Source organism: Clarias gariepinus, chromosome 24 (genome assembly GCF_024256425.1).
Source record: "Clarias gariepinus isolate MV-2021 ecotype Netherlands chromosome 24, CGAR_prim_01v2, whole genome shotgun sequence".
Taxonomy (NCBI): domain Eukaryota; kingdom Metazoa; phylum Chordata; class Actinopteri; order Siluriformes; family Clariidae; genus Clarias; species Clarias gariepinus.
The window spans coordinates 14,803,139-14,828,108 of NC_071123.1; the positions used below are offsets into that span (position 1 = coordinate 14,803,139).

Here is a 24,970-nt window from a genome sequence, read left to right on the forward strand (position 1 = left end):
CACCCTGTCGCAATCGTTACCAAAAAAAACACGTATTCATGTTTTTCATGGTTTTAAATATAGATATAGTGTCTACACAGCCTACACTGCACCAGGAGGAAGAGGGAGTGCTGTTTTTTTAATAGTCATATTATATGCAACACAAAGCCATATGCACTCTTATACAAATCTGCACTGTAAAAGCAAAATACTTCCAGTAAGCAGTAGCAAGTCACTACCCCGGTGTGCCACATGCAGAAACAAAGACACGACATCATAGCTTATATCCAAACATTCCCCAAACACTTGCTGCCTTTTTCTCAAGCATAATGTGCCACACCAAACTGTAACCAGGAGCAGTCAGTTCCCCTCCATGGCTAATGATTTCACACTCCAACATGACCCTGACCCGCTTCAGGGTGGTGTTCTGGTTCTCCACTACAAACAGTATGTAAATAAAAAAAACAGCTCACATTAATTTTAATGCAATGCCATTCCAATACCTTGTGCCTTGTATTTTTTTGAGTCTTATGATTATACTCCACAACTTCTTTTCTGTTGCCCTGACATGCTGTAGAATTTTATGCCATGACACTTACCAGTCTCTGTCGCCGTGTGATTGTGGAACGCTGGGAACTGTGACTCCACAGGGACGCTGATGGTGCGCCGTAGTAAGCGCAATTTGCATGTGTCAGCCATCGTCTGCTGTAGGATAAAGGGATCGACCTACAGTAGGGAAAAAAGAAAGGATATGCAGGATAAAGCAAGCGATATCGATATCAGTTTTTGCAGCGAACTACAACTTATTAATGAAACTTTTGTGAAATTACCAAAGTTAAGAAAAAAATTCAATAGATGTCTCAATAAATGTACTACTTATAAAAGTTTACAGTATATGGACTTTTAGGACACATTACTGTATTTACAATTGTAATAAAATTGAATTGCAATAAAATCATTCTCAGGCGGCACGTTGGTGTAGTGGTTAGCACTGACATCTCACACCTCCAGGGTCCAGGCTCGATTCCCGTCTCTGTGTGCATGGAGTTTGCATGCATCTGGTTTCCTCCCGCAGTCCAAAGATATGCAGGTTGGGCTAATTAGTGTTCCCAAATTGCCCATAGTGTGTGAATGAGTGTGTGCGTGTATGTATGTGTGTGTGTGTGCCCTGTGATGGATTGGCACCCTGTCCAGGGTGTACCCTGCCTTGTACCCTAAGTCTCCTGGAATCGGCTCCAGGTCCCTGCGACCCTGAATACAGGATAAAGCGCTATAGAAGATGAGTGAGGGAGTGAGTAAAATTATTCTCTCTTCCTATTCTACCTGTTTTTGGTCATGCAAGCATTTCAATGCATATCATACTACATCATATGACTGTGTATGGTTGTGTTCGTGTTCGTGACAAATAAAATTTGGATTTGAATTAGATTTTTTTTCTTCCTGCCTGATTAATGATTTAAATTTGCAATAGGAATTAACTTGTAGAAGTTCTTGAATGTACAACAATCAGCCACAATAAGGTTCTCCTTGTGCCAAAGTGGCAGTTCTGTTCCTTTAGGGGCGTGGCTCCACAGGGCATCTGGGTCTCTGTGAATCGGACTTGTTTTTCTGGTGCCTCGATCCTGGACTGGTCAGACTGGTGTGATGCACTGGGTGTTCTGGTGTCTTTTTTCAGTAATTTGTGCTGCATTGGCTTTTCAGTGGGATTGTACCAGATAGGTCCATGGGTATAAATGAGCCTTGGGTGCCCTTGATTGGTGTATAGTCGGTGATTAATGTTGTTTCAGCCAATGCGGTGTTTAAAAATGGCCAAAAAAAACACAGTCAATTTATTTAGTCTGAAAAATTCTTAACATTTCAAAGTTCAACATGCTTCTTCTTGAAGAGTATTGTAGTGTAGTGTTATGAAATAATGAAAAGTAAACTGTTTTCAAATGATCTCTGCTAGGTCCTCTATTGCTTTTTTTCCCGCATGAACAACATATCCCTATTTTAAAAGCTCTGCTACAGTAGCAAGGAAATCTAAAAATACAAGAGGAATATAAAAGGGCTGCCAAACATATATGCAAATCTGACAGGTCAAATTAAAATCATGGGCTGTTTCTGTTTCTGAGTCCAAGGCTCCCATTGTGTTGTGTGACTGGTGACGCTGGGTTATGGTGGTCATAGTTGAATTGTGCATGCAAATGGTTTTGTTTGCCTAAATTACTAACCTGTTGCTGGGAAACTGGTGTCCGCTTTTTTTTTTGTTTCAAACACTGTAATATGTAATATGTTAATTAAGTCTTTGCTGAGATACACAGCAATTTCAGGAGACAGAACAAAACAATTTCCCAAGGTGTTGATGAGGTCACAGAGGGTGAGTATGTGAGGATGTATTTGGGAGGAAAGTCGTGTTGCGTATTCAAGAGGCATGTGTTGCCAAATTTGTAGTGATTTTATTTGCTGTTATTTAATTAAAGTTGTAACAAAAGGAAGCTAGGTAAAAGGTGGGTATTAGTGGCAGTGATGCGATCCGTATCATTACAGTACTGATTACTGTAGAAGTCTTCAGCCAGACCTCATTTCTTTATATTTTGCTTCCAAAGAGTCAGGCTTTCTTTTTTTTTAATGTAGCATTTTCAACCCAGTCCCTGTACCTGACCAGTTTCAGAGGAATGTTTTCTGTTTGTTAAGCCACCCAGTGACCCATGAATCATTCAAACTGACTAAGAAACAGATGCAGATGATGACAGATGTTCAGGCTGGTGATTAGTAAACTGGTGATGCTGAATGCTGATTGTTTGGAACAGACAAGAGGTTGACAAATGAGGTTGCTGCTGAGGTTGTTAAATCTTTTTGGAGTCTGTCACAGTATAACAATTGTTTAAATTTTTCAAATGTATTACAAATTAATCGAATCTAATTTAATGCAGTATTTAATTTTATATAAAGAAATTAAGTGTGGCTCAAGATCTTTTGCCCCATAAGGTATTTCATTTGCCACAGGAATGTAACTAAGGCTACAACATTGACAGTGCTGAATGCTACCCTCTAGTCCACTGCTCACACACTCACTCATCTACAGTATAACACTTAACCCTGTATACAGGGTCGCGGCAGGCCTGGAGCCTATCCTAGGAGACTTTGGGCATGAGGTAGGGTACACCCTGGACGGGGTGCCTATCTATCGCAGTGCACACACACATATTGTAAACACACTCATTCACACCAATCTTTTGGTAGTCTAATCTTTGGACTGTGGGAGGAAACTAAAGTACCTGGAGGAAACCCACCAAGCACTGGGGGAACATGCAAACTCCATGCACACAGACCACAAGATGGGAATCAAACCCAGATTCTGAAATTTTTCTTTTATTTTCCATTGTGCCAGTCCTGTTCCATATTTCTAGCCTTATGTCAGTATTTAAATCCATTTAGAACACACATCCTGCTCCTACCAAATAATGTTTTTCAATTTGGTTATATTTCAAATAAGTACAAATTTTCCCTCATAAGAAGCAACACATTTAGAGCAAGCTGACAGGAAGATTATCATCCTTATGCAAGGCACAGGCTTTTGTGGCATGTCATACTGAATTTACATCATCCCTTAAAACAACGAGGTGAGATGTAATGTAGGAACAGATGGAGTCAGAACTCAATCATTTGAATTGCAAAAGATTTATTTAAAAGAAGTCTCAAACCAAATTATGTGCCACTACAAAATCTAGCAAGTCAAAAGTACTCTGTGGGAGGTGGAGCAGGCGTTTGTCACAGTCTTATTAGGAGATGTGCCATAAGAAATGGCACACTTGTTGCTTATTTTTAGGGTCTTAATAGCAAGATAGAGCTTTCTCTCTATCTGAGCTGTTGTGTGCATGTGTGTGTTTCAATGCACAAACTCAACAAACAGGTTCTGAGCTGATGGAAAGCTGCCAAGCCTCAGTTTTCATAATGATTATCTTTTTTTTCCTTCTTCGTATACAAAGAGCTCATGTACAATCTAATGTTATACGTTCCAATGTGTCAGACTCAGCTGTGAATTGTCACATATCATACAAACTGTACACCGGTGCACTGTCATCAATCACATAAACTGCCACATTATCTCAATTTGTTCTAGACTTTTTGATGCAGAGATGCACATTTAGCGTTTCTTAAAAATAGAAAAGCTGATCAATCCAATATTTGAGCAATAACACATAGAAGAGAAAGTGCTCTTATACTGAATATCAGCATGGCTGTAATGCATTTCTAGGCACGAGGTGGCAGCCAGAGTACTGAAGATATCTCAGCCATGCTGATATCCGGAACAACAGCATGACCTAGAATGTCATATTGCTTTTATACAATAGTTTCTGTTATTATTATGATCTGACGTTTACGTAACCATATATTTTGCACTGCCACAACATACTGTATTCTCAACTAGCGCTAGCGACTGGCAGTTAGCGTAATTAACAGGGGTGAAAATAGTTTCAAATTCATACTAGTAGCCTACATTGTGGACAGTCCTGGGAAACTTACCAGATTTACTTTATATATCCACTTATTCCGCTTTAGAATATAAGCTACTTTTCATGGTTCGGGGGTTGAATCCCAAATAGCGTAAAATGGAAAGCTAGTGCTGTAGGGTGTACAATCCCTTGTTCCACACACCAAGTTGTGCCCTTGATCAGGGGTTAGAGGGAGATTTGGGATTCAGCCTTGTGTTAGAATCTAGTTAGCTTTGTAGCTAGTGTTAGCCGTGAACAGAACAACACGGACGGTTCCGAGACAATTCTGAATGACTTAGAAACAATTACTAAGAAGACAAAGTGTTGTTTAGGATGGCATAATGTTATCATATGTTTTCTTAATGAAAGTGTGTTTATGATCGGTTTGAATGTGGGTTTTGGCGGGCAGTTGCTCTTTTGTCAGTACTGCAGAGCGTACAGATCTACTTTAATCAGTGCTGGTGACTGACATTTAGTGTAATTAAAGATTGTACAAAACATCTGGGACACTGAGTGATACATGAAGTTCAATGTGCCAGTGCTGTTATTCTCTGTTATCACCACTTATGGAATGCCTCTTGTCCAATCAGATTATTTGATCAAAGCTAACTGTGTATAAGTATATATTTATGTTTAGTCTGGCTTATCATGTATAATTGTGCAATTAAAACCTACCACATTGACAGCCTGTAATAATGAAAATCTACTTATTTACTTAAAAACACACCAGTATGGTAGCAACTAAGGCAGAAGACTTTATTGACTAAAGGTACACACTAAAGGTGTGCAACCCTGTTATGATATTGTGTCTTTCCAACCAGCAAAACAGCATATGTTTGTCCATTGTGTATGTTTTTTTCTTTTGAATAGGTGATTAGAGACTTTTCTACCCGAAAGTACAAAAATACAGGGCAGTGTTTATGCAAATCGATTCATTTGGCACCTGCAGTGTGATTTAGTAAACCTGAAAATCACTTCAGGAGCCACTGTTGTGTGTGCTAATTGGTACGACTAAAGGGCAGAGATTATAATTTAAGGACTCCTGTTTCTGTCAGGACATGGAAACCATTTGTGCTAAGAGAGCTTCTCCAGATAATTCATGAACAAAATGATCCCAGAGTTTCTAGAAATGATAATGACGTGGCAGCGTTGAAAAGTTGCGGTGAAGCTTTTCATTTACAGGAACTGCTAAGAATTTCTCACACAGAAGAGTAGAAGTGCTTTAGTTATAAATAGTGGGATTCGATCATGCGGTTCATTCATTCATCTTCTATACCTCTTATCCTGTACAGCGTTGCAGAGGCCTGGAGATTATCCCTCCGCAGGGCACACAAACAACTTAGGAACACAAATTAGCCTAATCTCTGTGTCTTTGGAAGGAAACCAGAGGACCCAGAAGAGACCGTGCATACAGACCCGACTGGCGGGAATCAAACCCTCAACCCTGGAGGTGTGAGGCTACAGTGCTAACCACTACACCACCATGCCACCGAAGTACTGTAGTAAGAGAAATATAAATTATAATTAGTATTAATACATGCTGAAATGCAAGCAATTCTTATTAAACACTTTTAAAAAAATATATTGTTCTATGTTTACTACTCCTTTCTTTAACTGTTCAGATTTATGATAAGGGAAATTGTATATTGACCACACTTGAAGACTGTACTTTTTTCTACAAGGTTAGATTATGTATTGATCGTCTCTTGGAGATTTATTGCCTTAAACTGTGCGAATTTGGTCAGAGTCAGGTAGTGTGCAAGTGTGTGTGTGTGTGTGTGTGTGTGCCATTAAAGTGTCATGGTGATAAACTGAATGTCGCTAACATGCCATATGCATCTGTGATGAAAACTCTCACACTGTGTTGTTTTTCGCTTCACACTGACAGCGAGTCAAGCTCCGGATCGACCCAGGGACCGTGGAGCTCATGTGAAGCAGCGACGCAACCCAATAACACTTTTGGAAACGACAATGGAAATGTTTATTCAGGGCAATTTAGGTGGTTTACTTAAATGCCCTAAACCTCAGGTCTAGATGTGCTGTTTATGTAAGACGTTATTCTTGTTAGACAAATAAAATAATTGTTTGGTTTTTCTGTCAATCAGTAGAAGTGAGACAATCAGCTATGAAATATTTCTGTTGGAAGGAGTTGGTTCATGTGGTGTTGTGGATCTCCTGTTGGATTTATTTTTAGAATTGATGCAGAATCTGTTCCTGCCATCTACTGTATATCTTTCCCTGTTTGTTTTCACCTCTAAGAATTTGATCAACTAATGTGATTTTCATAGTAAGGGTCATGGCTTTTTACATTTATTTTATTGTTTTAATTAAAAAGTTATAAGAGGTAATGTTTCAATGATTCAATCCAATTGAATCCAAAGTACAAAGTATAAATTCGAAGTTTCTGTACTTAAGTAGAATCTTCACATATTTGTACTTTACTTTGTTATCTATATTTCTGGCAACTTTCATTCTTACTCCACTACATTTCCTAAACACAATGTGTACTTTTACTCTGATGCATTTCCTCTAAACATCTTTATCTCATCATTGCTGTACCAATTCAAGTTGGTTTCTGTGTAACGACGTGGGTCTCACAAGGGGCCGACCCACAGGAAAAAGCACCCGCTGTTGCTAGGCAATGTTGCAGTAGGGAGAATTGCGCAACATCTGGCCGCACATCTATTGAAGCCCCCAGAAACCAGCACGTGACGTGCGATCATTAGGTAGCACCATGAGAGCTTGTTGCTCTGGTAATAGGGCCAAGGACCAAGACCAAGACAAGTCCATGGCAAGGAACAAGAAGAAAGAAGAAAAGAGAATATAGGTAGTATTGGGAAAAGCAAAAGAGATGACTGAAAATAAAAGAGAGAACTAAAAAATAAAGAGAAAAGTCAAACACTTTGAGACTTTTACTGTAAGTATTTTTTTCTAAAAGGTGACTTTACATTTTACCTAAGTAATGTTCTAGTAAGATAATTTTACTCAAGAATCTCTTTCACGTACTTTAAACAAGACAAGTTGTTTTACTGATTAGATCAGCTGTTGGAAGGGTGGCCAATGAATTACAATACCAGTCAAAGGTTTGGACACAACTTCTAACTCAATGTTTTCTTGTGTTTAGTGATTTATTTTCGAAGACAAGATAAAACTTTATTAATCCCAGATGAACCCCAGAGTCTGCTCCAAGCGCAAAGTAAGTAAAAAAATATACAGTATACACGCAATGAAGTAATAAATAAAATAATATAAAGACAAAAAATCCACAAACTCAACATAGGATAGACAAAAGGAGAATGCAGCAAGTGATGCAATATTGTAATCTACTGTATATTGCAAACAATAATGCAGTATTATTCTACATTCTAGAATAACACTGGAGATTTAAAAACTATCCAGGTGTGTCCAAACTCTTGACTGGTAGCGTATCATTTTCATATTCAAACAGGTGGTTAATCAGAGCTGGCACTACACCCTTTGCACAATATAATACCATTCAAAATATACATTTTAATTTTGTTCCCAGTGGATGGTACCAAGGATGCTACTGTACAGTCGCTTTCTTTTTCAAAGCTTGAGATAGGAAATTTCAAAATTCTAGCAGTACTACCAGTGGTAAGACTTTAAGAATTGCTAACATTGATCTTCCTGTTTAGTATTTAACCAGAAGTGAGGATAAAACACTTTATATCAAGCATAGAGTATGTACAGTATGAACTGCCTGGCCAACAAAAGGTCACTGTTTCAGAAGGGTCGAATTATTGGGCTGCAACAAGCAAAGAAAACAACCAAGGAGATGTTACTGGAATTTAATTGGAATTTAATTAAGAACTGTTTAACCCTGTTCAAAACGTGGAAGTAGAATTCATTGTTAGGTTTAATAGTGAAAATAAGAGCATGTACACACAATGTGATGAGAACTCACAAGACTGAGATTAAACAGCTGTGTCCATAAGAAAACCACGTTAGTGAGACTAATCAGAAAAAAACAGTTTTGTTCAGATGAGTTCAGAATGACCCTACAGTATATTCCAGAGTGATGGACGATGAAGCCATGTGTTCATCATGCATAGCGTCCACTGTACAAACCTCTGGAGGCAGTCTTATGATCTGGGGTTGCTTGAGTTGGCCAGGTCTGGGTTCAGCAACATTATGCAGTAATAAAATAAAGTCAGCTGACGACCTGAATGTACTGAATGACCAGGTTATCACATCTACTGTATGGAGTTACAGGACTCAAAATGGGAAAGAGGGGTTCTGGGAGCATGAGGCATTATTTTCACACAATAATTCAATTCAATTTAATTTAATTTAATTTAAGTTAATTTAATGCAATTCAATTTTATTTGTATAGCGCTTTTAACAGTTGTCATTGTTGCAAAGCAGCTTAACACAATCAAAATTGAAGTTAGTATTGAATGTGAGTGTGCATGAATCAAAATGGTCAGATAGTCCCTGGTGAGCAAGCCAAGGGTGATAGGAAGAAACCTTGAGCACTGGGCATGGTAATGAAAGCTAAAGGGAGTTAAACAAAATCTTAGAGTACATGATTTTTAGACACATTGGTGCTAATATAGATTTTAAAAGTTGTTATTTTGCTCTAAGCCTTTTCTAAAGCAGGTCTCACACTTATGTACTGTATGTACACGCACGCACAAAAGTTAGTACACCCATCTAATTTTAGTAAACATTGTAGTACCGTATATCCTCTTAAAAGACAATACTATAGAAATAAAACTTGGATATATATACTAAAGTAGTCAATGTGCAGCTTGTATAACAGCACAGATTTACTGTCCTCTGAAAATAACTTAACATACAGCCATTATTGTCAAAATAGCTGGCAACAAAAGTGAGTAACCATGCCAAGTCACATGTCCTATTCATCATGTGCATGTGTTTGTCAGTGGCCAAGTACTGTATGTGTCCAGACCTGAACCCTATTAATCACCTGTGGGGCGCCCTTAAGCGGAGGATGGCGAAGCGTCATGTGTCTAACATTCAGCAGCTCCGTAATATCATTATGGAGGCGTGGAAGAAAATTGAGGTCTGGTTCCTCTGAAGGTTTCTTCCTATTGCCATCTCAGGGAGTTTTTCTTGTCACCGCCGTTGTTGCACTTGGCTTGCTCATCAGGGACAATCTAATCATTATGATCTATACACATTTTTTTCTCGCTTACACATTTCCATAATGACCATTTTTAAAAGCGCTATATATGCATAAAACTGTAAATCCCAAGCAGACATGTTCACTTACAGTAGGGTGTACTCATTTTCGTTGCCAGTTATTTAGACAATAAAGTCTGTACTGTATGTTTAGTTATTGTTGGACAGTAAATCTGTACTGCTATACAAGCTGCACATTGACTACTCTAAAGTATATCCAATTTTTTTTTTTTTTTGTAGAATTGTCCCTTGAAAATATACATTTAAAAAAAATAACTTGTTGAATAACGTAATTAAATTATGGAAAGAATTTCCACCTGATTTAATGGCTTTCTTTCAACATTAAGCAATTTTGTTGGCCCAACTTAATGTTCTTAGGTTCAGTCAAATTAATTTTATTAGGTTCATTTAACTTATTTACTACAGCTGCGTCCAACATAATTTAATACTGTTAACATAAATGAATAGCGTTGGTACAACACATTTTTCAGTTGTAAATTAAGTTGATCCAACTCAAGTACATTTAAATTTCAAGCCCTGGTCAATAGAATTCTGTGAAGGAAGGAAGCATAAGACAAACGGGATAAAACAGAGATTTTTATTTTACACCAGCAACAACTTACAAATGAAGTCTCAATTTGAAAAGATGTACAAAACATAAAACACCACAAATAAGTATTAATCATAAAAAACAATTTAACACCAACAGAAAGATTGGTACTTTATAACTGTACGTTATGACTTAAATATGACCGTTAGAGACGGTTGGTCAGGAAACTCCTGAAGTCAGATGCAGACAGGACACTTTCACTCACAAACTCCTGTGAAAAAATACAGAAATAGATTTAATTAAAATTCATGATACTTAATTTATCAAATGACCAATATTTGTACTTTCTTCCTCTCGCTTCACAACTCATGAGAACAGACCGAAACCAGAACCGAACCGCAGATTAAGCACGCGCATATAACCCTCGATATTTTAAGTGTGTTTAAAAATACAAGAAATAGCTTAAACCAAAATAACGTGACTAAACATCGGTAAACAGAAGACATTTATGTTCAGTATTTCGTTTCTATTTAGAAAGATGGGAATTAATTCCTGCTTACCTTTTCCACACGCCCGCCAAACGTTTGTCTTCTCAACACGCTGTGTTCTCTTCTCGCGATGTCTTCTCGCGAGATTTCCGGTTTTGCTATTTCCGGTTTTCATAGTGACAAGATCTCTTTGGTTTATCTCAACATGATTAAATCCAATACATGTTAAGTTGTTGAATTTCATTTAAATACAACATAATTTATTCATGTTCATGGAAAAATGAAATTATTATGTACAAAACACATATTACATTTTAGTACATGTAACAGGTAGCCATGTTCATTTTTTTGAGTGTATACGCAATAAAGCGGTTTTTGAAATGTGAGGGGTGTACTTACTTTTGTGAGGGGTGTACTTACTTTTGTGAGATACTGTAATTTATTAATACATAAACTAGTATTATTTGGGACCTGAGAAATTAACCTGGATGCTATCAACTAGTTACAGTACACTGTGTGTGTGTGTGTGTGTGTGTGTGTCTTTATACCTGATCCTTATCCAGAAGCACCATTTGACCATCTGTGACCACACAGAACTTTGGATTCCAGAAGTGTTGCCCAAAACGTGGATGTCCACTTGAGAACGAGTGTTCTTGAAAACCCCTTATATCTGAAGTGAGAGATTAGATAAAGAAGTGCCGAGAATTATGAAACTGTAAATTGCTAAACAGTTAATCGAAAGGATATGGTCAGACTTTATGATTCCCCTTACTCACATGCTTATAAAGCAAAAGGTTACGCAGTGATTATGCAAATGTGATTTTTTTTTTTTCAAGTTTGTAATTTATGATTTTCTTTTCCTCTACCTGCCAACTCTGCATGAGTCAATTTACCCTCAAGTCCAAAACAGTCAGGGAGAACAGTCTGGGAAAGATTTGGGAAACAAACAACCCTTCAACCAGCTGCAAATAGCGTCACGAAATGAATCAAGTGTGTCGGAACACATTTATATGGAAATGAGCTTATTGCCAGTAAGGTCTGACAACAAGAGGGGTGCGATAAGTTCAAATATTGCACCAAGCACAAGAGTAAATCAGGCTGGGAAAATTTGCTGAGTATGACAGCGGAAAGTGAACGTGTCATGAATCATAGGTAATATAGGTAACAGATCTCATTTAATTCTCAGTTAATTTAGGATAATGTAAAATACACTCTGTTAAGAAAGCAGCAAAACATCACAAAAACGCCATCTGAGCTATGATGTCAGAACTCATTCTTCCTGTATGTGCTTAGAATTAATTATACACTGAATTCAGAGCTTGGTCAAGCATAGAGTACATAGTCAGAATTTCATTTGCACACATCAGTATTAGGACTTCAAAATTAAATCAGAAAAAAGTTACATCAGAAAAAAAGAAAAACAGAACTTTTGCATTGTTTCATCCCTTAAAAATCTAAAGTTTTTTTCCTTTGTTTTTACAATGCTATTGTTTTATCAATTTAGTTAAACTCAAAATAGATATTTTTAAGCATGATCCAATTTATGATCAAAGGGGAGCATTTTAAATTCATTACATATTGGGGGCATGTGCAGCTATCATGTGATGTGATATACAAAAAAAAAAAATTAGGATGTGCTGGATCACATGACATTTTATAAGTTGCTTTATAAAGTATGTGGAAGATATGTCCTCCAATTAAAAACGCAATAAATATGACCAGGTCTCTTAATGAAGCCACTTAGACCCTTTTTTTTTTTCAAATTTTTTTTCTAAATTTTTCTCTTTAACTTGGTCATATTCAATTCCACCCGACTCCAGGGGGCTCCCACAGCAAGGCCACCAGTCGAGGAGTGCCGAAGACTATCAAGACTATTCAATGTTTCCTCCGGACCACGTGACGCCAGCACAACGGAGGCGGCGTAACACCCCGAGGACAGCCAATGACTGGTTGTAGAGAAGTGATTAGCACTAAGTGCCTCCCAGCTCTGAGGGGCTACAGCATCACTCGGGAATCAAACTAGCTATCTCTGGATGATAGGATACTGTATATTAGGGATGGGACTCACCAGGAATACCCGATACGATACTATCACAATACCTGGGTGCTGATTTGATTTGTATTGATTTGTATTGATTTGTACTGTGTTTCTAAGTTTTGTGATTTTATAAACACAGTTAAACCTTAAATTGTGAGCGCGCTTGTATATTAAAACACTCTTTTATCAAAGCAAATTTTCCTCCATAAGAAATAATGTAAACTCTAATGATTTATTCCACAACCCAAAAAAATGTATCTAAAAATAATAAATACAAAATCTAAAGTAAAAATAAAACTGTCACTTGCTTTTTGCTTTACACACTCACATTAGTGATGGGTCATTCATGAATGATTTGTTCTTTTTGAACGAGTCTTTAAAGCGACTCAGAAGAACAAGTAGTCTTGGAGAGCGCATACGCAAAGCATCGCAATACCGCCGTAGGTTATGTAGAGAAAACAGAATTGAGTCATTATCTCTTAAGTCTTCTAGTCTAAATTGTTTGTTTTTTGTCACGTGACACCCATAGTCGCTATGCAGTGTAACAAATGCCTCGGACTAGAAGACTCATGAGAGGTTAACTGTTCAATTCTGTTTTCTGTGTAATGCACTGCATGGCATCTATGAGAATCACATGAAAAAAGAAACGAACAATTTGGACCAGAAGATATGATGATGAGCTGCTCATTCTGTTTATAATACTGTATGTCTTTAGCTGCATTGTAATATTTTCATTACTGGAACTATAGCTAAAAATTTGTGTATGTAGACATGTTAGGAGTTTGTTTATTGAAAATGTAATATTTTATTTTATTTTTGATCAGAAGAAGAAAAATTAACTTAATGACTCAAAAAAAGATTCGTTCATTTTGATGAATGAGTTTCAAAGAACCGAGTCACTAAAATGATCCAAACTTCCAATCACTCACTAAGACTAAGCATGTGGGATTATAAAGAAACGGCAACATTTTTTCACCTCAAATGCAAACATACGGTATCTACATTAAAAATGTATTAGAAAGTATAGATTTTGGGGACAGTTTGCTGATACAGGAATTCGAATTGTACAAATGATTCACCATACTTCACTGAATATATTTTTTCACAATCTCCACTGTATATTTACTAGTCTTTTTTTCTATAGTTAATTTTTTTATCATATATTTATTTATATACTTATTTATCTGAATCATTTAAGTTTGACAAAGATGCAAAAAAAATCAGAATAGGGCAAATATTTTTTCATGACACTGAATTAACATTTTTTATAAAAATGAAGGTAATTTGGATGAATTTATTTACATTAATTATGTCATAAGATTTTACACTTCAACTTCAATCCTGACCCTAAACTTATCCTAAGGCCTGTCCGCTAAGAAACCGTTTTAAAGCTAGAATACTTTTTAAACCCCCTCTTATGACAGAGTAAACCATAAACATTGTGGGAGTGGAAAGGCTACATATGAACATACACTGATTATTATACACTTATTATTGATATTGTAGTAATCTAAAGCTCATCTATGCCTGCGGGGTAGAAAGGCTAGTTTTAAGTGTCAGCTCCAATCCCACAGTACAGCCAATGTAGCCCTAAACTGCGACTTCCTGCATCAACTACATGTTCAAATCATAACCCTGGCTTTAACCTTTATGAGACCATGTTGTAAGCCTGCTTCTTGTTCTCTGGCAAAATTTGATTTAAATTCTCGAAGTTCTGACCTGCAACATTATACATAACCTTGCCATAATTACAAATTGTTCAAATTATTAATCTCAACAATGATTTACAGAATATAATAGATGTATGATACAAAGGTTATAAATTAGCTTTTCTTTGCCTATTGTACTAATTTACTCATCAACGATGGCCAGATGTGCAAACATTTGCAATTAGGACAATGCCAGACCGAATCGGTAAAGCGACACAAAACTGAAGGCTCAGCGGATTTCGGATGTCGTTTCACCAGGTTGGATAAAAGAACAGACTGGGTATTGATGTCCAAACCATGCCAGATAAAAGTGAAATGATGAAATTAGTGCTGGGACAAGAAAGTGCGAAGGGGGAGGAGGAGGGGTGGGGGGGTTCAGTAGATTGTGAAGTGAGAGTAAGAATGAAAAAGAAAAATAGAACTCGAAACCCATTTCAAAAATGTCTGTCATGCTCAGAAGTCATGTGACCTCCCAGCTTTGCAGGGTCTATTACAGGGCAGCGAAATAATATGGCTCATAAATTACATTTTTATCACACACACACATACACGCACACACCACTGTGACACATAAGTGATGTCTCCCAACATAGCACCAAATTGTGTTTACACAATCTGTCTTATATACGCTTGCACATGCAGGCAAACTCAGAGGGACTATAAAAGGACATTATTACTTAGCGGAGCTGTAAATATCTTGGCACCTTGGAGACTTCATCTTGTCTATGTTGTGTATAGGTCCGGAACACCATAAAATTATTCCTGGTTTGATAGTCTATACAAACAAACAATTACTGTTGAAATCTGAAATCTGATTTGTCAGAAGGCCAGTATTCATCTGCTGTGACAGATTCTTTTTCTATAATGCAAATGACATGTTTACTGAATTATTGATGTGTTTGTTCTATCGTCTCTATAGTAACTCATAAACATAGACAATGGAGGGCCATGTAATCTAAGGCAGAGGATAAGTGGATCTTTAAATGTTTAATGGCATGTGTTTCTTAGTATCTTTAGTATGGTCAAGTTTAAATTTATGGAAGGAGCCTCCAGTGTCATTGCTCTTGTAAGTTTCTGCCCCCTGTGATTATGTGGTTCTGGTTGTGTAACATGAGATGATGATTTACTTAATTTAAGCTTAAATGAGGACTGAAGCAAAATAAATCAATAAAAAGTGAGGGGTTATTATTTAATTCATTACAAAATCGTAACCTTCAGCAAACTCCTATGATATATGATGAATGCAATATTTCAGATGTGCTGTCCATGGAAAATAATCAGCATCTTTGGTCGAGTTGCACATTTCACACCTTTTTCTTTTTCAGTATTTATACATGTTAACAATCATAATCATTAATGATTAATAATTCACCAAATATCTTTTTTTCTCAGTTCAACTTTTAGTGGCACAATTCCAACAAAGAAGTAAAACAAAATAATGAAGCACAAGTAGTTTAAACATAACAATAATAATAATAATAATAATAATAATAATAATAATAATAACGAGAAGAAGAATAAAAAAAGATCAAATTAATCAGCATGTGAAAAGTATGGCTCATCTCTATCCTCATTTAGGATTAATGCTGCTAAAAATGTAAATTCCAATATTGCGCGTTGTGGTGTACAAGTAAACACATGTCGGCCACCGAGAAATATTATTCAAAATATTATTTCATTAACCACTACTGGTAAATAAAATTTTATTCAGGTAAATTATTACCAACATTTAAATAATTAATTATTAACATCCCTAGTCTGTGTGGGAACCAGTTCATCACACCGTGTTCCAATAACCAGGGGTAAAAAAAGATTTATTCCTTACTAGCACTATGTAAGGAGATTAAACAATTTAAGTGGTGAAAATCTCATTCTTTTCTGTTTATCTCTCCATTTATTCCACTTTAGAATAGTCTCAGCTAACTAACGGTTCCAGGTTTAAATCCCAAATAGCATAACATGAAAAGGGTGTTACATCTTAGTAGGGTGTAGACTCCCTTGTTCCAGACACCAAGAAGTGCACTTAATCAGGGCTTAAAGAGGATTTAGAAAATAAAAAAAAATGTGATTAAACCTTGTGTTAAAAGGTAGTTAGCTTTTTAGCTTGCATTAGCCATGAACAAAGCAGTGAGGAGAATCATGAACCCTGTCCGCGTGTTGGTGGAAGCTCGCTCTCATGATTAACTAGCAGCAATGAAAAGTCAAAACACAACATAAATGTTCAGAGGCAATTCATTTCTTTCTTTTCCTGCTGTGAAGACATGGCTTACCTCAAGGAGTGATTTTTTTTTATGGTTTCAATTATGCCAGGGAAAAACATTGTCATTACTTTATAGAATGTATTTATACCTGTATGCAGAGCTACTGTAGGTCAAGCATACATGGTTAGAATTCAATACCAACTTTTGCACATAATCAGACCTCACACCTGAATCTGAAAATAAACACTACTCAGAAGTTGTGCATTTTCTCGCCCTTTAAAAACTTTTTTAATTTCTATTTTTTTTATCTTAAGGACTGAGTTTGTCCATGGTTTTCATTATGAATTTAAGTCATGTTAAGTTGGTGACATTATGTTGGGTGTATGTGCAGCAGTCACGGTCATGTGATCTGATATACAAAAAAAAAAATAAAGAGAAAATATTAGGATGTGCTAGATCACATGCCATTTTATATTTTGCTTTATAATGAGTGTGAAAAACATTGTTTAATTAAAAATGCAAGGAATATGACTAGTTCTATTTACAAAGCACCTTCAACAGATGTTAGATGTTTCATCATCTTCTTCTTATACTGTATACAGTATTAACTACTAGTTACTTACTTTATCATTTTTATTTTATTCTTTTCTTTTATTTATTGTATTACATTTTGTCACATCCACAAAATCTTGAATATGTATAAGTTTTGATCTGATTTTTTATCTTAATTTCTCCAACATTTATTATTGCCCATGTAAATATTTAAAATAAATGGAGTTTTTTTGTTGACATAACAACACACGAAACTAACTTGGATTTGTGCAAATTTACCTAGTATTTGTTATCATAAGATTATTATAAATCAAATTAATCTTGTAAAATATTTAATGATTTGTCAGATCGTAAGATTTTACTAGATATACTGTACTTATTAGCGTTAAAAGATTTTGGTTTTGATTAATATCAGGGTCAGTGTTTGTCTCTTTTTTTATATGAAATCCAGTAAAATTCTCAACTTTAAAAAATCTCATCCACATTAACATAATTTGATGTTTATGTACACACACACACACGCACACACACACACACACACACACACACACACACACATATGTAAGCCATACGGTTTAATATGATGTTGGCGTTGGCCCACTCTTTGCAGTTACAAGAGCTCTTCAACTCTTCTGGGCTTTCCACAAGGTTTAGGAGTGTGTTCATGGGAATTTTTGACCATTTTTTCATTTGTGAGGTCTGATATGTTGGATGAGATGGCCTGGCTCGCAGTCTCCTCTAAGGACCAAACTTGCTCATCTCTTTATGGACCTTGCCTTGTGCATTGGAGCACAGGACCTTCCCAGGAGAGTTGAAGCTGCTTGCAAAGGGTGAGCAAAGGGTGAGCCAACATCATATTAAACCCTATGGATAAGAATCGGATGTTATTCAAGTTTATATGCATGTCAAGGCAGGCGAGCGAATACTTTAGGCAATATAGTGTATGTACATATACCATGATCCTCTGGTGGTACCTGTATCATGGTATATTTGACAGTACCACACTATGGTACATGGTTCTATACACATAGTACATACTTTGGTACAACAATACATCTACTAAAGTAGGGCACATGGTACTTTCATTGCTATATGAATATGTACTGTATGACATATTTTTGACAGCATCATGGTGATGACGAACACGTACCAGGATACTTTTTAAATATGTCATACACATTTATATAGTAACATCTTTAGTGCCATTTTAACTGTTATGGGACTCCTAAAGGTTACTATATAATACTTTGGTGAATACTGTACAGTACCATGGCACTTATTGGGTACCACAGTGGCTACCAAAGTTCAGAATGTATCTAATATGCTACTGCCTGTACTATATCATATTTTATACTAGTGGTATATAATGACAAATTTGTATATGTACACTTACTTTCATTCACTCACTCATCGTCTATACTGCTTAATCCTGGGTCATGGCGTGCCTAGATCCCAGGAGACCAATGGGCACGAGGCAAAGTACATCCTGGACAGGTTGCCAATCCAGCCTAATCTGCATGTTCATGTGTAATGTATGTTGGTGGAAACCGGAGTACCCTAAGAAAACCCACCATACACGCGGAGAACATGCAGACTCCATCCACAGAGAGGCGGGAATCAAACCTGGCCAGGAATCGAACCCGAACCCTAAAGGCGCAATGCGACAGTGCTAACCACTGTTTCACCATACCAATGCCCCCTTTTTACTATTATGTCATAATTATGGTGCATAAACATGTATAACATAAAATTGACCAAATCCTGGTATATGTTACATATTTCCATACTATAGTAGAACCATGTCCCATAGTGTAGCACATAATTGGACTACCATGGCACCTATACCCTGTTTTTTTTTTATATGGGAAATAACATTTGTAAATCACATACAGTATATTTAAATGAATTCCACACATTAACGTCATTCGTTTAATGAAAATCTATACCTGGAAAGTTTAAATGATTATGTAAAGTTCTCCTAATTGTATTAAAATGAGCATTAAACAAAGAAGAAAAAGTTAACCTACTTGATCGACAGACAGAAATAATTATAGCAAAGCCATAGAAACAGCCCCGCACTTGTGCTCATAGATTTATTAAACAATTTCCAATAGGACTTAAATAGCCGGTAGATGAGTAAACAGCAAGGTTCATGTACGAAACAAATTTCCTTTCACTCCAAATGCAAAGGGTAGTTACTTATATCGTAGATAAAAACCCAGCGTTTCAATCTTCAGCTTGTTTTTATTGGCGAAGCAGGAACAAGCAGCGGATATGAGGCACAGCAATCAGACAAGATTAAAACGAATGGCTCTATTTAACACCAGTTGTTGCCTCATGCAGGAAAACAGAACTGCACAAGGGCTATAAGTCTTCATACAGTTCTAAATGGTAGAATGTACAAAGCCAAGAAAAGGTGCGCCTTCGATTGTATATATTGTAAAGAAAACAGCCACATTGTTCAATCCTGCTCTCTTTTTAGATTTTACAATCCATTAAACAGCTGTTGTGATTTTGACTAAGCGTTCTTGATAAAGATAATAGCTATTCTCTAACCAGTTGTGTTTATTCTTTCAGGGCCATTTACAAGCCTATGTGGTCAGGGAGCAGCCAAACAGAACAAAACGAAAAAGCTTATCAGCAGCATGGCACTGGCGAAAAAACACAACGAGGGACACCACGTCCATTTTTCTTCCCATCACTTAAAACTGTCTTCATATCAGGGTTTCATTCTTTAAAATTTGACCTCTTCGCTGTCTAAATAGTTACTTATAATTAATGCGCAGCTCATGAGGCATCGAATGTGTGAGGAAGAAGGTTAATTGGACGTGGGCTGCTAGTTTGCGCGGGGAAGACGTTTTTGACTTCATAGAAGGGTCTCTAATTAAAAGGAAGAAAGAAAGAAAGAAAGAAATGATGGCAATGATTAACGCCAGCATATGGGTGAGGGAATGCAAATTCATATTGCAGCTGAAGTCAGAAAAAATTATGCAGGATAACACTGAAACAAGCCTATTTTAGCCTTTTTTTTTTTTTTTTTTTTTAAACCTTATTGAGTTTTATGCTGATGGCAAGAAACACAACTTAGCAGACTGATGCTTAAGACAGCTCTTGGGTAGTTAGAGAATTTCTGTCTCCGCATGCCTTCATGTAGGGAAGTTATTAAGTAATTACGTTTTATTTCTTTTGAGCTTCTTTATTGACACTATAATATAATGAAATAAACACATTACAGTGTTTTGACACTTCATACTCACGTTGGATGTACATATTATTATATTAGATTTTAGTGCTGTCAATCAATTAAAACAATCACGATTAATTCAAATTTTAAAATACTCAGATTCACTTGTATTATACGGTAGATGTGCAATGATGTGCAGAATAAAGAAATGCATGGCTAACTGGTTAGAGGAAACAGATGACACGGTTTTATAATATCATTATAACATTAAAATTTATTTACAAATGTTAAATTCAAATCCCTTAAATGATAAACGCCATCAGCAATCATATTGTGAGCCCTGTCTGCTCCTATAGTGGTGACTATGTCTGTTATCTCTGTTTCAACTCAGCTAACGCAAGCATCGAGAAAATATCTTCAACACACCCAGAGTGAATGAATGCAGTTGCCATTTGTCATTAATTACAAACTAGATGTGCTGTTACACTAAGGGTAGTTTTGGTTACTTACTGATGTCCGGTGGTCTTCAGGAAGTGCTTAGTTAAAGTAAAAGTAAAAATACAGTAGTTCTCCTCAAAGGTAGCTTGAGCACACAACTTCGTTTGGTTTTATACAAACTTCCATCTGGAAGCTTTTTTTTTTTTTTTTAGAAGGGAATTAGCTGTTCAGCCACCTGGTGATGTTTCCTCGGTCGTCTTATTATCCATGTTAATATATACTGTATTTATGCATTAAAATGTGCATCTGCACATTCATGCACATTTGAACACATTTCTATTTCAGTTTTGCTCATTGTACATTTATGCGCATTGCATCTACACATTCATGCATATTATATTTACAGACTCCCCGGACATTTCTACACAATTTAAATTCTATTTCATACACAACTAATGTTCTATATATTTCCATATAATTGTACAGCAAATAATTTTTCCATGTTTGTACAGCTAAGTTTATCTTACAGTATATTTCATATTGTGTTCTTATCTTTTATAACTATATTTTCTATAGCTAAAGTTTTTCTATATTTTATTTCTTATTTTATTCCAGATTTATTTCTTATGGATAATCTTTTTTTAAGGCCACAGGCGGTCGTACTGTATAAGCATTTCACTGCATATCGTACTGTATATGACTGTCTATGTGACAAATAAAATTTGAATTTGGAATAAAATTTCTAGATTAATCACATGCGTTAAATCGATAATATTGACAGACCTTATTGTTTTAACATAACACAACAACGACTTTATATACAGTCACTGACTGGCTTCTAGCAGAGCTAACAATTGGCAATAACATAATGCATAAACTCTTGCAGTTACAGCTTGAGTTAATGTTCACACTCATATGTATCAGCATGGGGACGATATATTATTTCATGGCGTTTCTAGACTTTAAAAAGAATGGCATTTAAAATCCGTGAGCAGCAGTTCTGTTGCCATTGTTGATGAAAAAAATAGTGAACCTGATTTGAGGAAGACTACAGTAACTAAATAAAAAACACTCTGTACACCCGAGATGAGCTGAAATGCATCTCAGAACCTACAGTACAACCTCCTGAAGCCTTGAGGCAGATGGGCTACAATATCAGAGGCCCACATCAGGTTTCACTCTTGTCAGCTGTAAAAAATCTAATAATGAAATATATACGTTCATGTTTTCTAGCATTCTAAAAACATTATGGAAAACAATACATATACGCATTTACTCCAGTTTTTAGGTTTTTTTTTTTAGTTCTCACTTCTGTTTTTTGAAAGTGTCAGCATTTATGCTCCCCTAGAACCTCCATCATTAATAATACCCAAATCTCTGAGGGATTAAATTCTAACACGCGCCTAATGTGCGAAGGCAGTAATGCTTTGTCAGGTCATGAATAAATTTGAGATTGTATAAACTTGTAAATATGTTCCCAGATCAGGCTTATGTAAATAAAATGCTTGATGACTTAGTGCACAAAAGATGGCACCAGTGAGTTCCTCCCATCCTCCGCCCTCATCGTTGTTCCTGCAAAGTACTTTATGTGATAATTCACTCACTCACTCACTCACTCACTCTCTCATCTATAGTGCTTTATCCTGTATACAGGGTCGTGAAGGGCCTGGAACCTATCTCGAGGGCACGAGGCAGGGTGCATCATGGATGAGGTGCCAATCTATCGCAGGGAACACACCCACACGCTTATTCATACACTATGGGCAATTTTGAAATGCCAGTTAATCTAATCTGCAGGTTTATAAAGAAAACCCACCAAAGCACAGGGAGAACATGCAAACTTCATGCAAACAGACTTGAGCCAGGAATTGAACGCAGAACCTGGAGGTTCTGCAAGGCGACAGTGCCAGCCACTAAACCACCGTGTGATAATAATTTTGTAAAGTTAAGTTCACATTAGTAAACCATCAGATTTTTTATAATAAAACAAATGAATGAAAAAAAAAAGCCCAGAGTTCAAATCCCGCTAATGCACGAGTAATCAGAGGTGATCTCTGTTGATCATAGAGACACTACACACCGTGAGTAGACAATTGTATGTACTGTATCTGCGAGCTCATGTTTAATAATAAGGACATATAGCATTAAACTGACTTTGTTACACTACGCTGCATTTCACATATTAGCATTCAAGTATAATGGGGAGAGCTGCCTGGTGGGAGGGTGGCCAAATTGGGGAAAATACAGAAAAACTACCGGATATGACCAAAAGTATGTGGACACCTCACCATAACACCCACATACTGTATGCTGTACGTAACTATGGCGATTAATCATAAAGGGGTTCCCATTATAATTACCTCCATCACTTCCTCTGAGGAAGGCCAAATACAGTAGTGTATCTACGAGGGATGTTCAAGTCAAACCGGGACTTGTGATAAAATTTAAAGGAGACTTCAAGCACAGTACGGTGATGAGACTCTTGGCCAGACTAAAACACTTTAAAAGAAAGCTGTAGGTCTGCAAATTACGTTCTGGTCTGAGGTAGCTCGGTGCCAACAGCACTTTTTCCTATAAACATTTTACAAAATGTCTAATCCTTGAAAATCGACTGATAACTTTTTGCCAATCTGCACTAGAGACGCATCTGTCTCTGGGAACTGTAGACACAATCATTTACAAGCAGCACTTGCGGATTACAGGAACTTGGCTGGGAGTTATTGCAAAAAAACCCTTTACAGTCCTGACCTCACTCCAAGTTACTCCAAGGCCATTAAAGAGTTCCTGGGAGGCCAGGGTTTCAGACATAAAGCGGGCAGTTTGATCATGGCTCTGGGGATTATATAGAGAAATAAAGGAAGTTTTTAACAATCGAAAGTCCTGGCTTGATTTGAACGCTCCTTGTGTTACAATGCGAATTTCACAAATGAATCAAACTTTTCTCTTAAAGAGGGATATAGAGATGCCTCTTGCCTGATATTTGTTCTATCTTCAGTTTACACAGCCTGAGGCACCAGCCTGAGTTCCTCCCCGAAGCAAAGATTTATTTGATAAGAAGATAGAAAGAACTTCCTTAAAAGTAATAAAAGTTCTTTTGACTTTATAAATAGCCCCATTGTTGCTCAGATTACTGAAGCAGCATGAATTTGGTTACATTTCCGGGCAAACCCTAATGAAATGTTTTAACAATGAATCCTTGCTCATGTTTGCTGCAGGGTCTGTATTGTACGAATGTTCACACTATTGTAGGAGATGACCACAAGAAAATGAAATAAACCCTCCATGACTAGGCATGGCACAGGAGGTTATGGTATTTTTAGATGAATAACCATTATTTAAGCACTTCTACATCTTGTTCTACATTTCCAGGAATCACATCTTCTCTGCTCGTGCTGCTAATAAAGTGCTTTTTCCCATGTGATTAATTGCCAGCGATTACTAAAGCAGTGTCTAGAAAGTTGTTGCTGATGGAATACTCCACACTCTTCAGTTTAATTAGGTCGTCAAATTGCAGGGCATGGACTATTTTCTTTCTCTCTCTCTCTCTCTCTCTTGTTCTTTCTCCTCCTCCACAGCTGTTAGTTTTGCCGTCTGTATTTCAGAAACTGCCTCTAAGGCACATCGCTATCCGATGCACATGGATGTATGCATGCTCATGAGTGTGGTGGAAAACACACTTGCAATCTTTCTCTCTTTCTCTCTCACACACACACACACACACACACACACTTAATGGACCTAGAAATGGGTCCCAAGAAAGCAGCTTACCTTAATCTGACAATCTAAACCCAGTTTCAAAGTGCAGGTTCTTAAGTTAGAAAAGTTCAAAGTTTCAAAGAGATGTTTTTACACCTGATTCTCTACGTGTAAAATAAAACTTGAGACATCTTTCTACTGTACAGAACTTCCGTCCATATAGACCATTTGTCAGTCCAGGACTGGGATTTTACAATTTTTTCATTTAAAATAGAATTCTAAAAATAGAATCAATGTGGAATTAATGTGTTCGTGAACACAGCATAGATGCCACTATTACGAAAATATATGCTGGAAATTAATGTAAATTCCAAAGACGTAACACAAAGCCAGCATTGCAATAAACAACACATTATAAAGGAAGAGAAAGAGAAAAAGTATCATTTTACCTGCTAGTGACTCAGAGGACATGCTTCCTTGTCTGTCCATTG

At 36.6% G+C, this 24,970-nt stretch overlaps 1 protein-coding gene across 1 annotated transcript; it reads right to left on the reverse strand.

Annotated features, from left to right (window-relative positions):
- Positions 1-253: 253 nt before the first annotated feature.
- si:dkeyp-72a4.1 (uncharacterized protein LOC100148058 homolog) lies at positions 254-24,970 on the reverse strand. The gene is made up of 4 exons (XM_053485950.1): positions 24,929-24,970; positions 11,210-11,331; positions 579-705; positions 254-417 (listed from the first exon to the last, which is right to left on the reverse strand). The coding sequence occupies exons 1-4, from the start codon at positions 24,966-24,968 to the stop codon at positions 254-256; spliced, it is 453 nt and encodes a 150-aa protein (XP_053341925.1). The 5' UTR covers positions 24,969-24,970.

Excerpts from the sequence above, each read along its gene's own strand:
- si:dkeyp-72a4.1 (XM_053485950.1), bottom strand. The coding sequence starts at position 24,968 with ATGGACAGACAAGGAAGCATGTCCTCTGAGTCACTAGCAG. Across the intron at positions 11,332-24,928 it reads GTCCTCTGAGTCACTAGCAG|ATATAAGGGGTTTTCAAGAA; the intron begins GTAAAATGATAC and ends CTCTCACTTCAG. Across the intron at positions 418-578 it reads TCACACGGCGACAGAGACTG|TGGAGAACCAGAACACCACC; the intron begins GTAAGTGTCATG and ends TACTGTTTGTAG.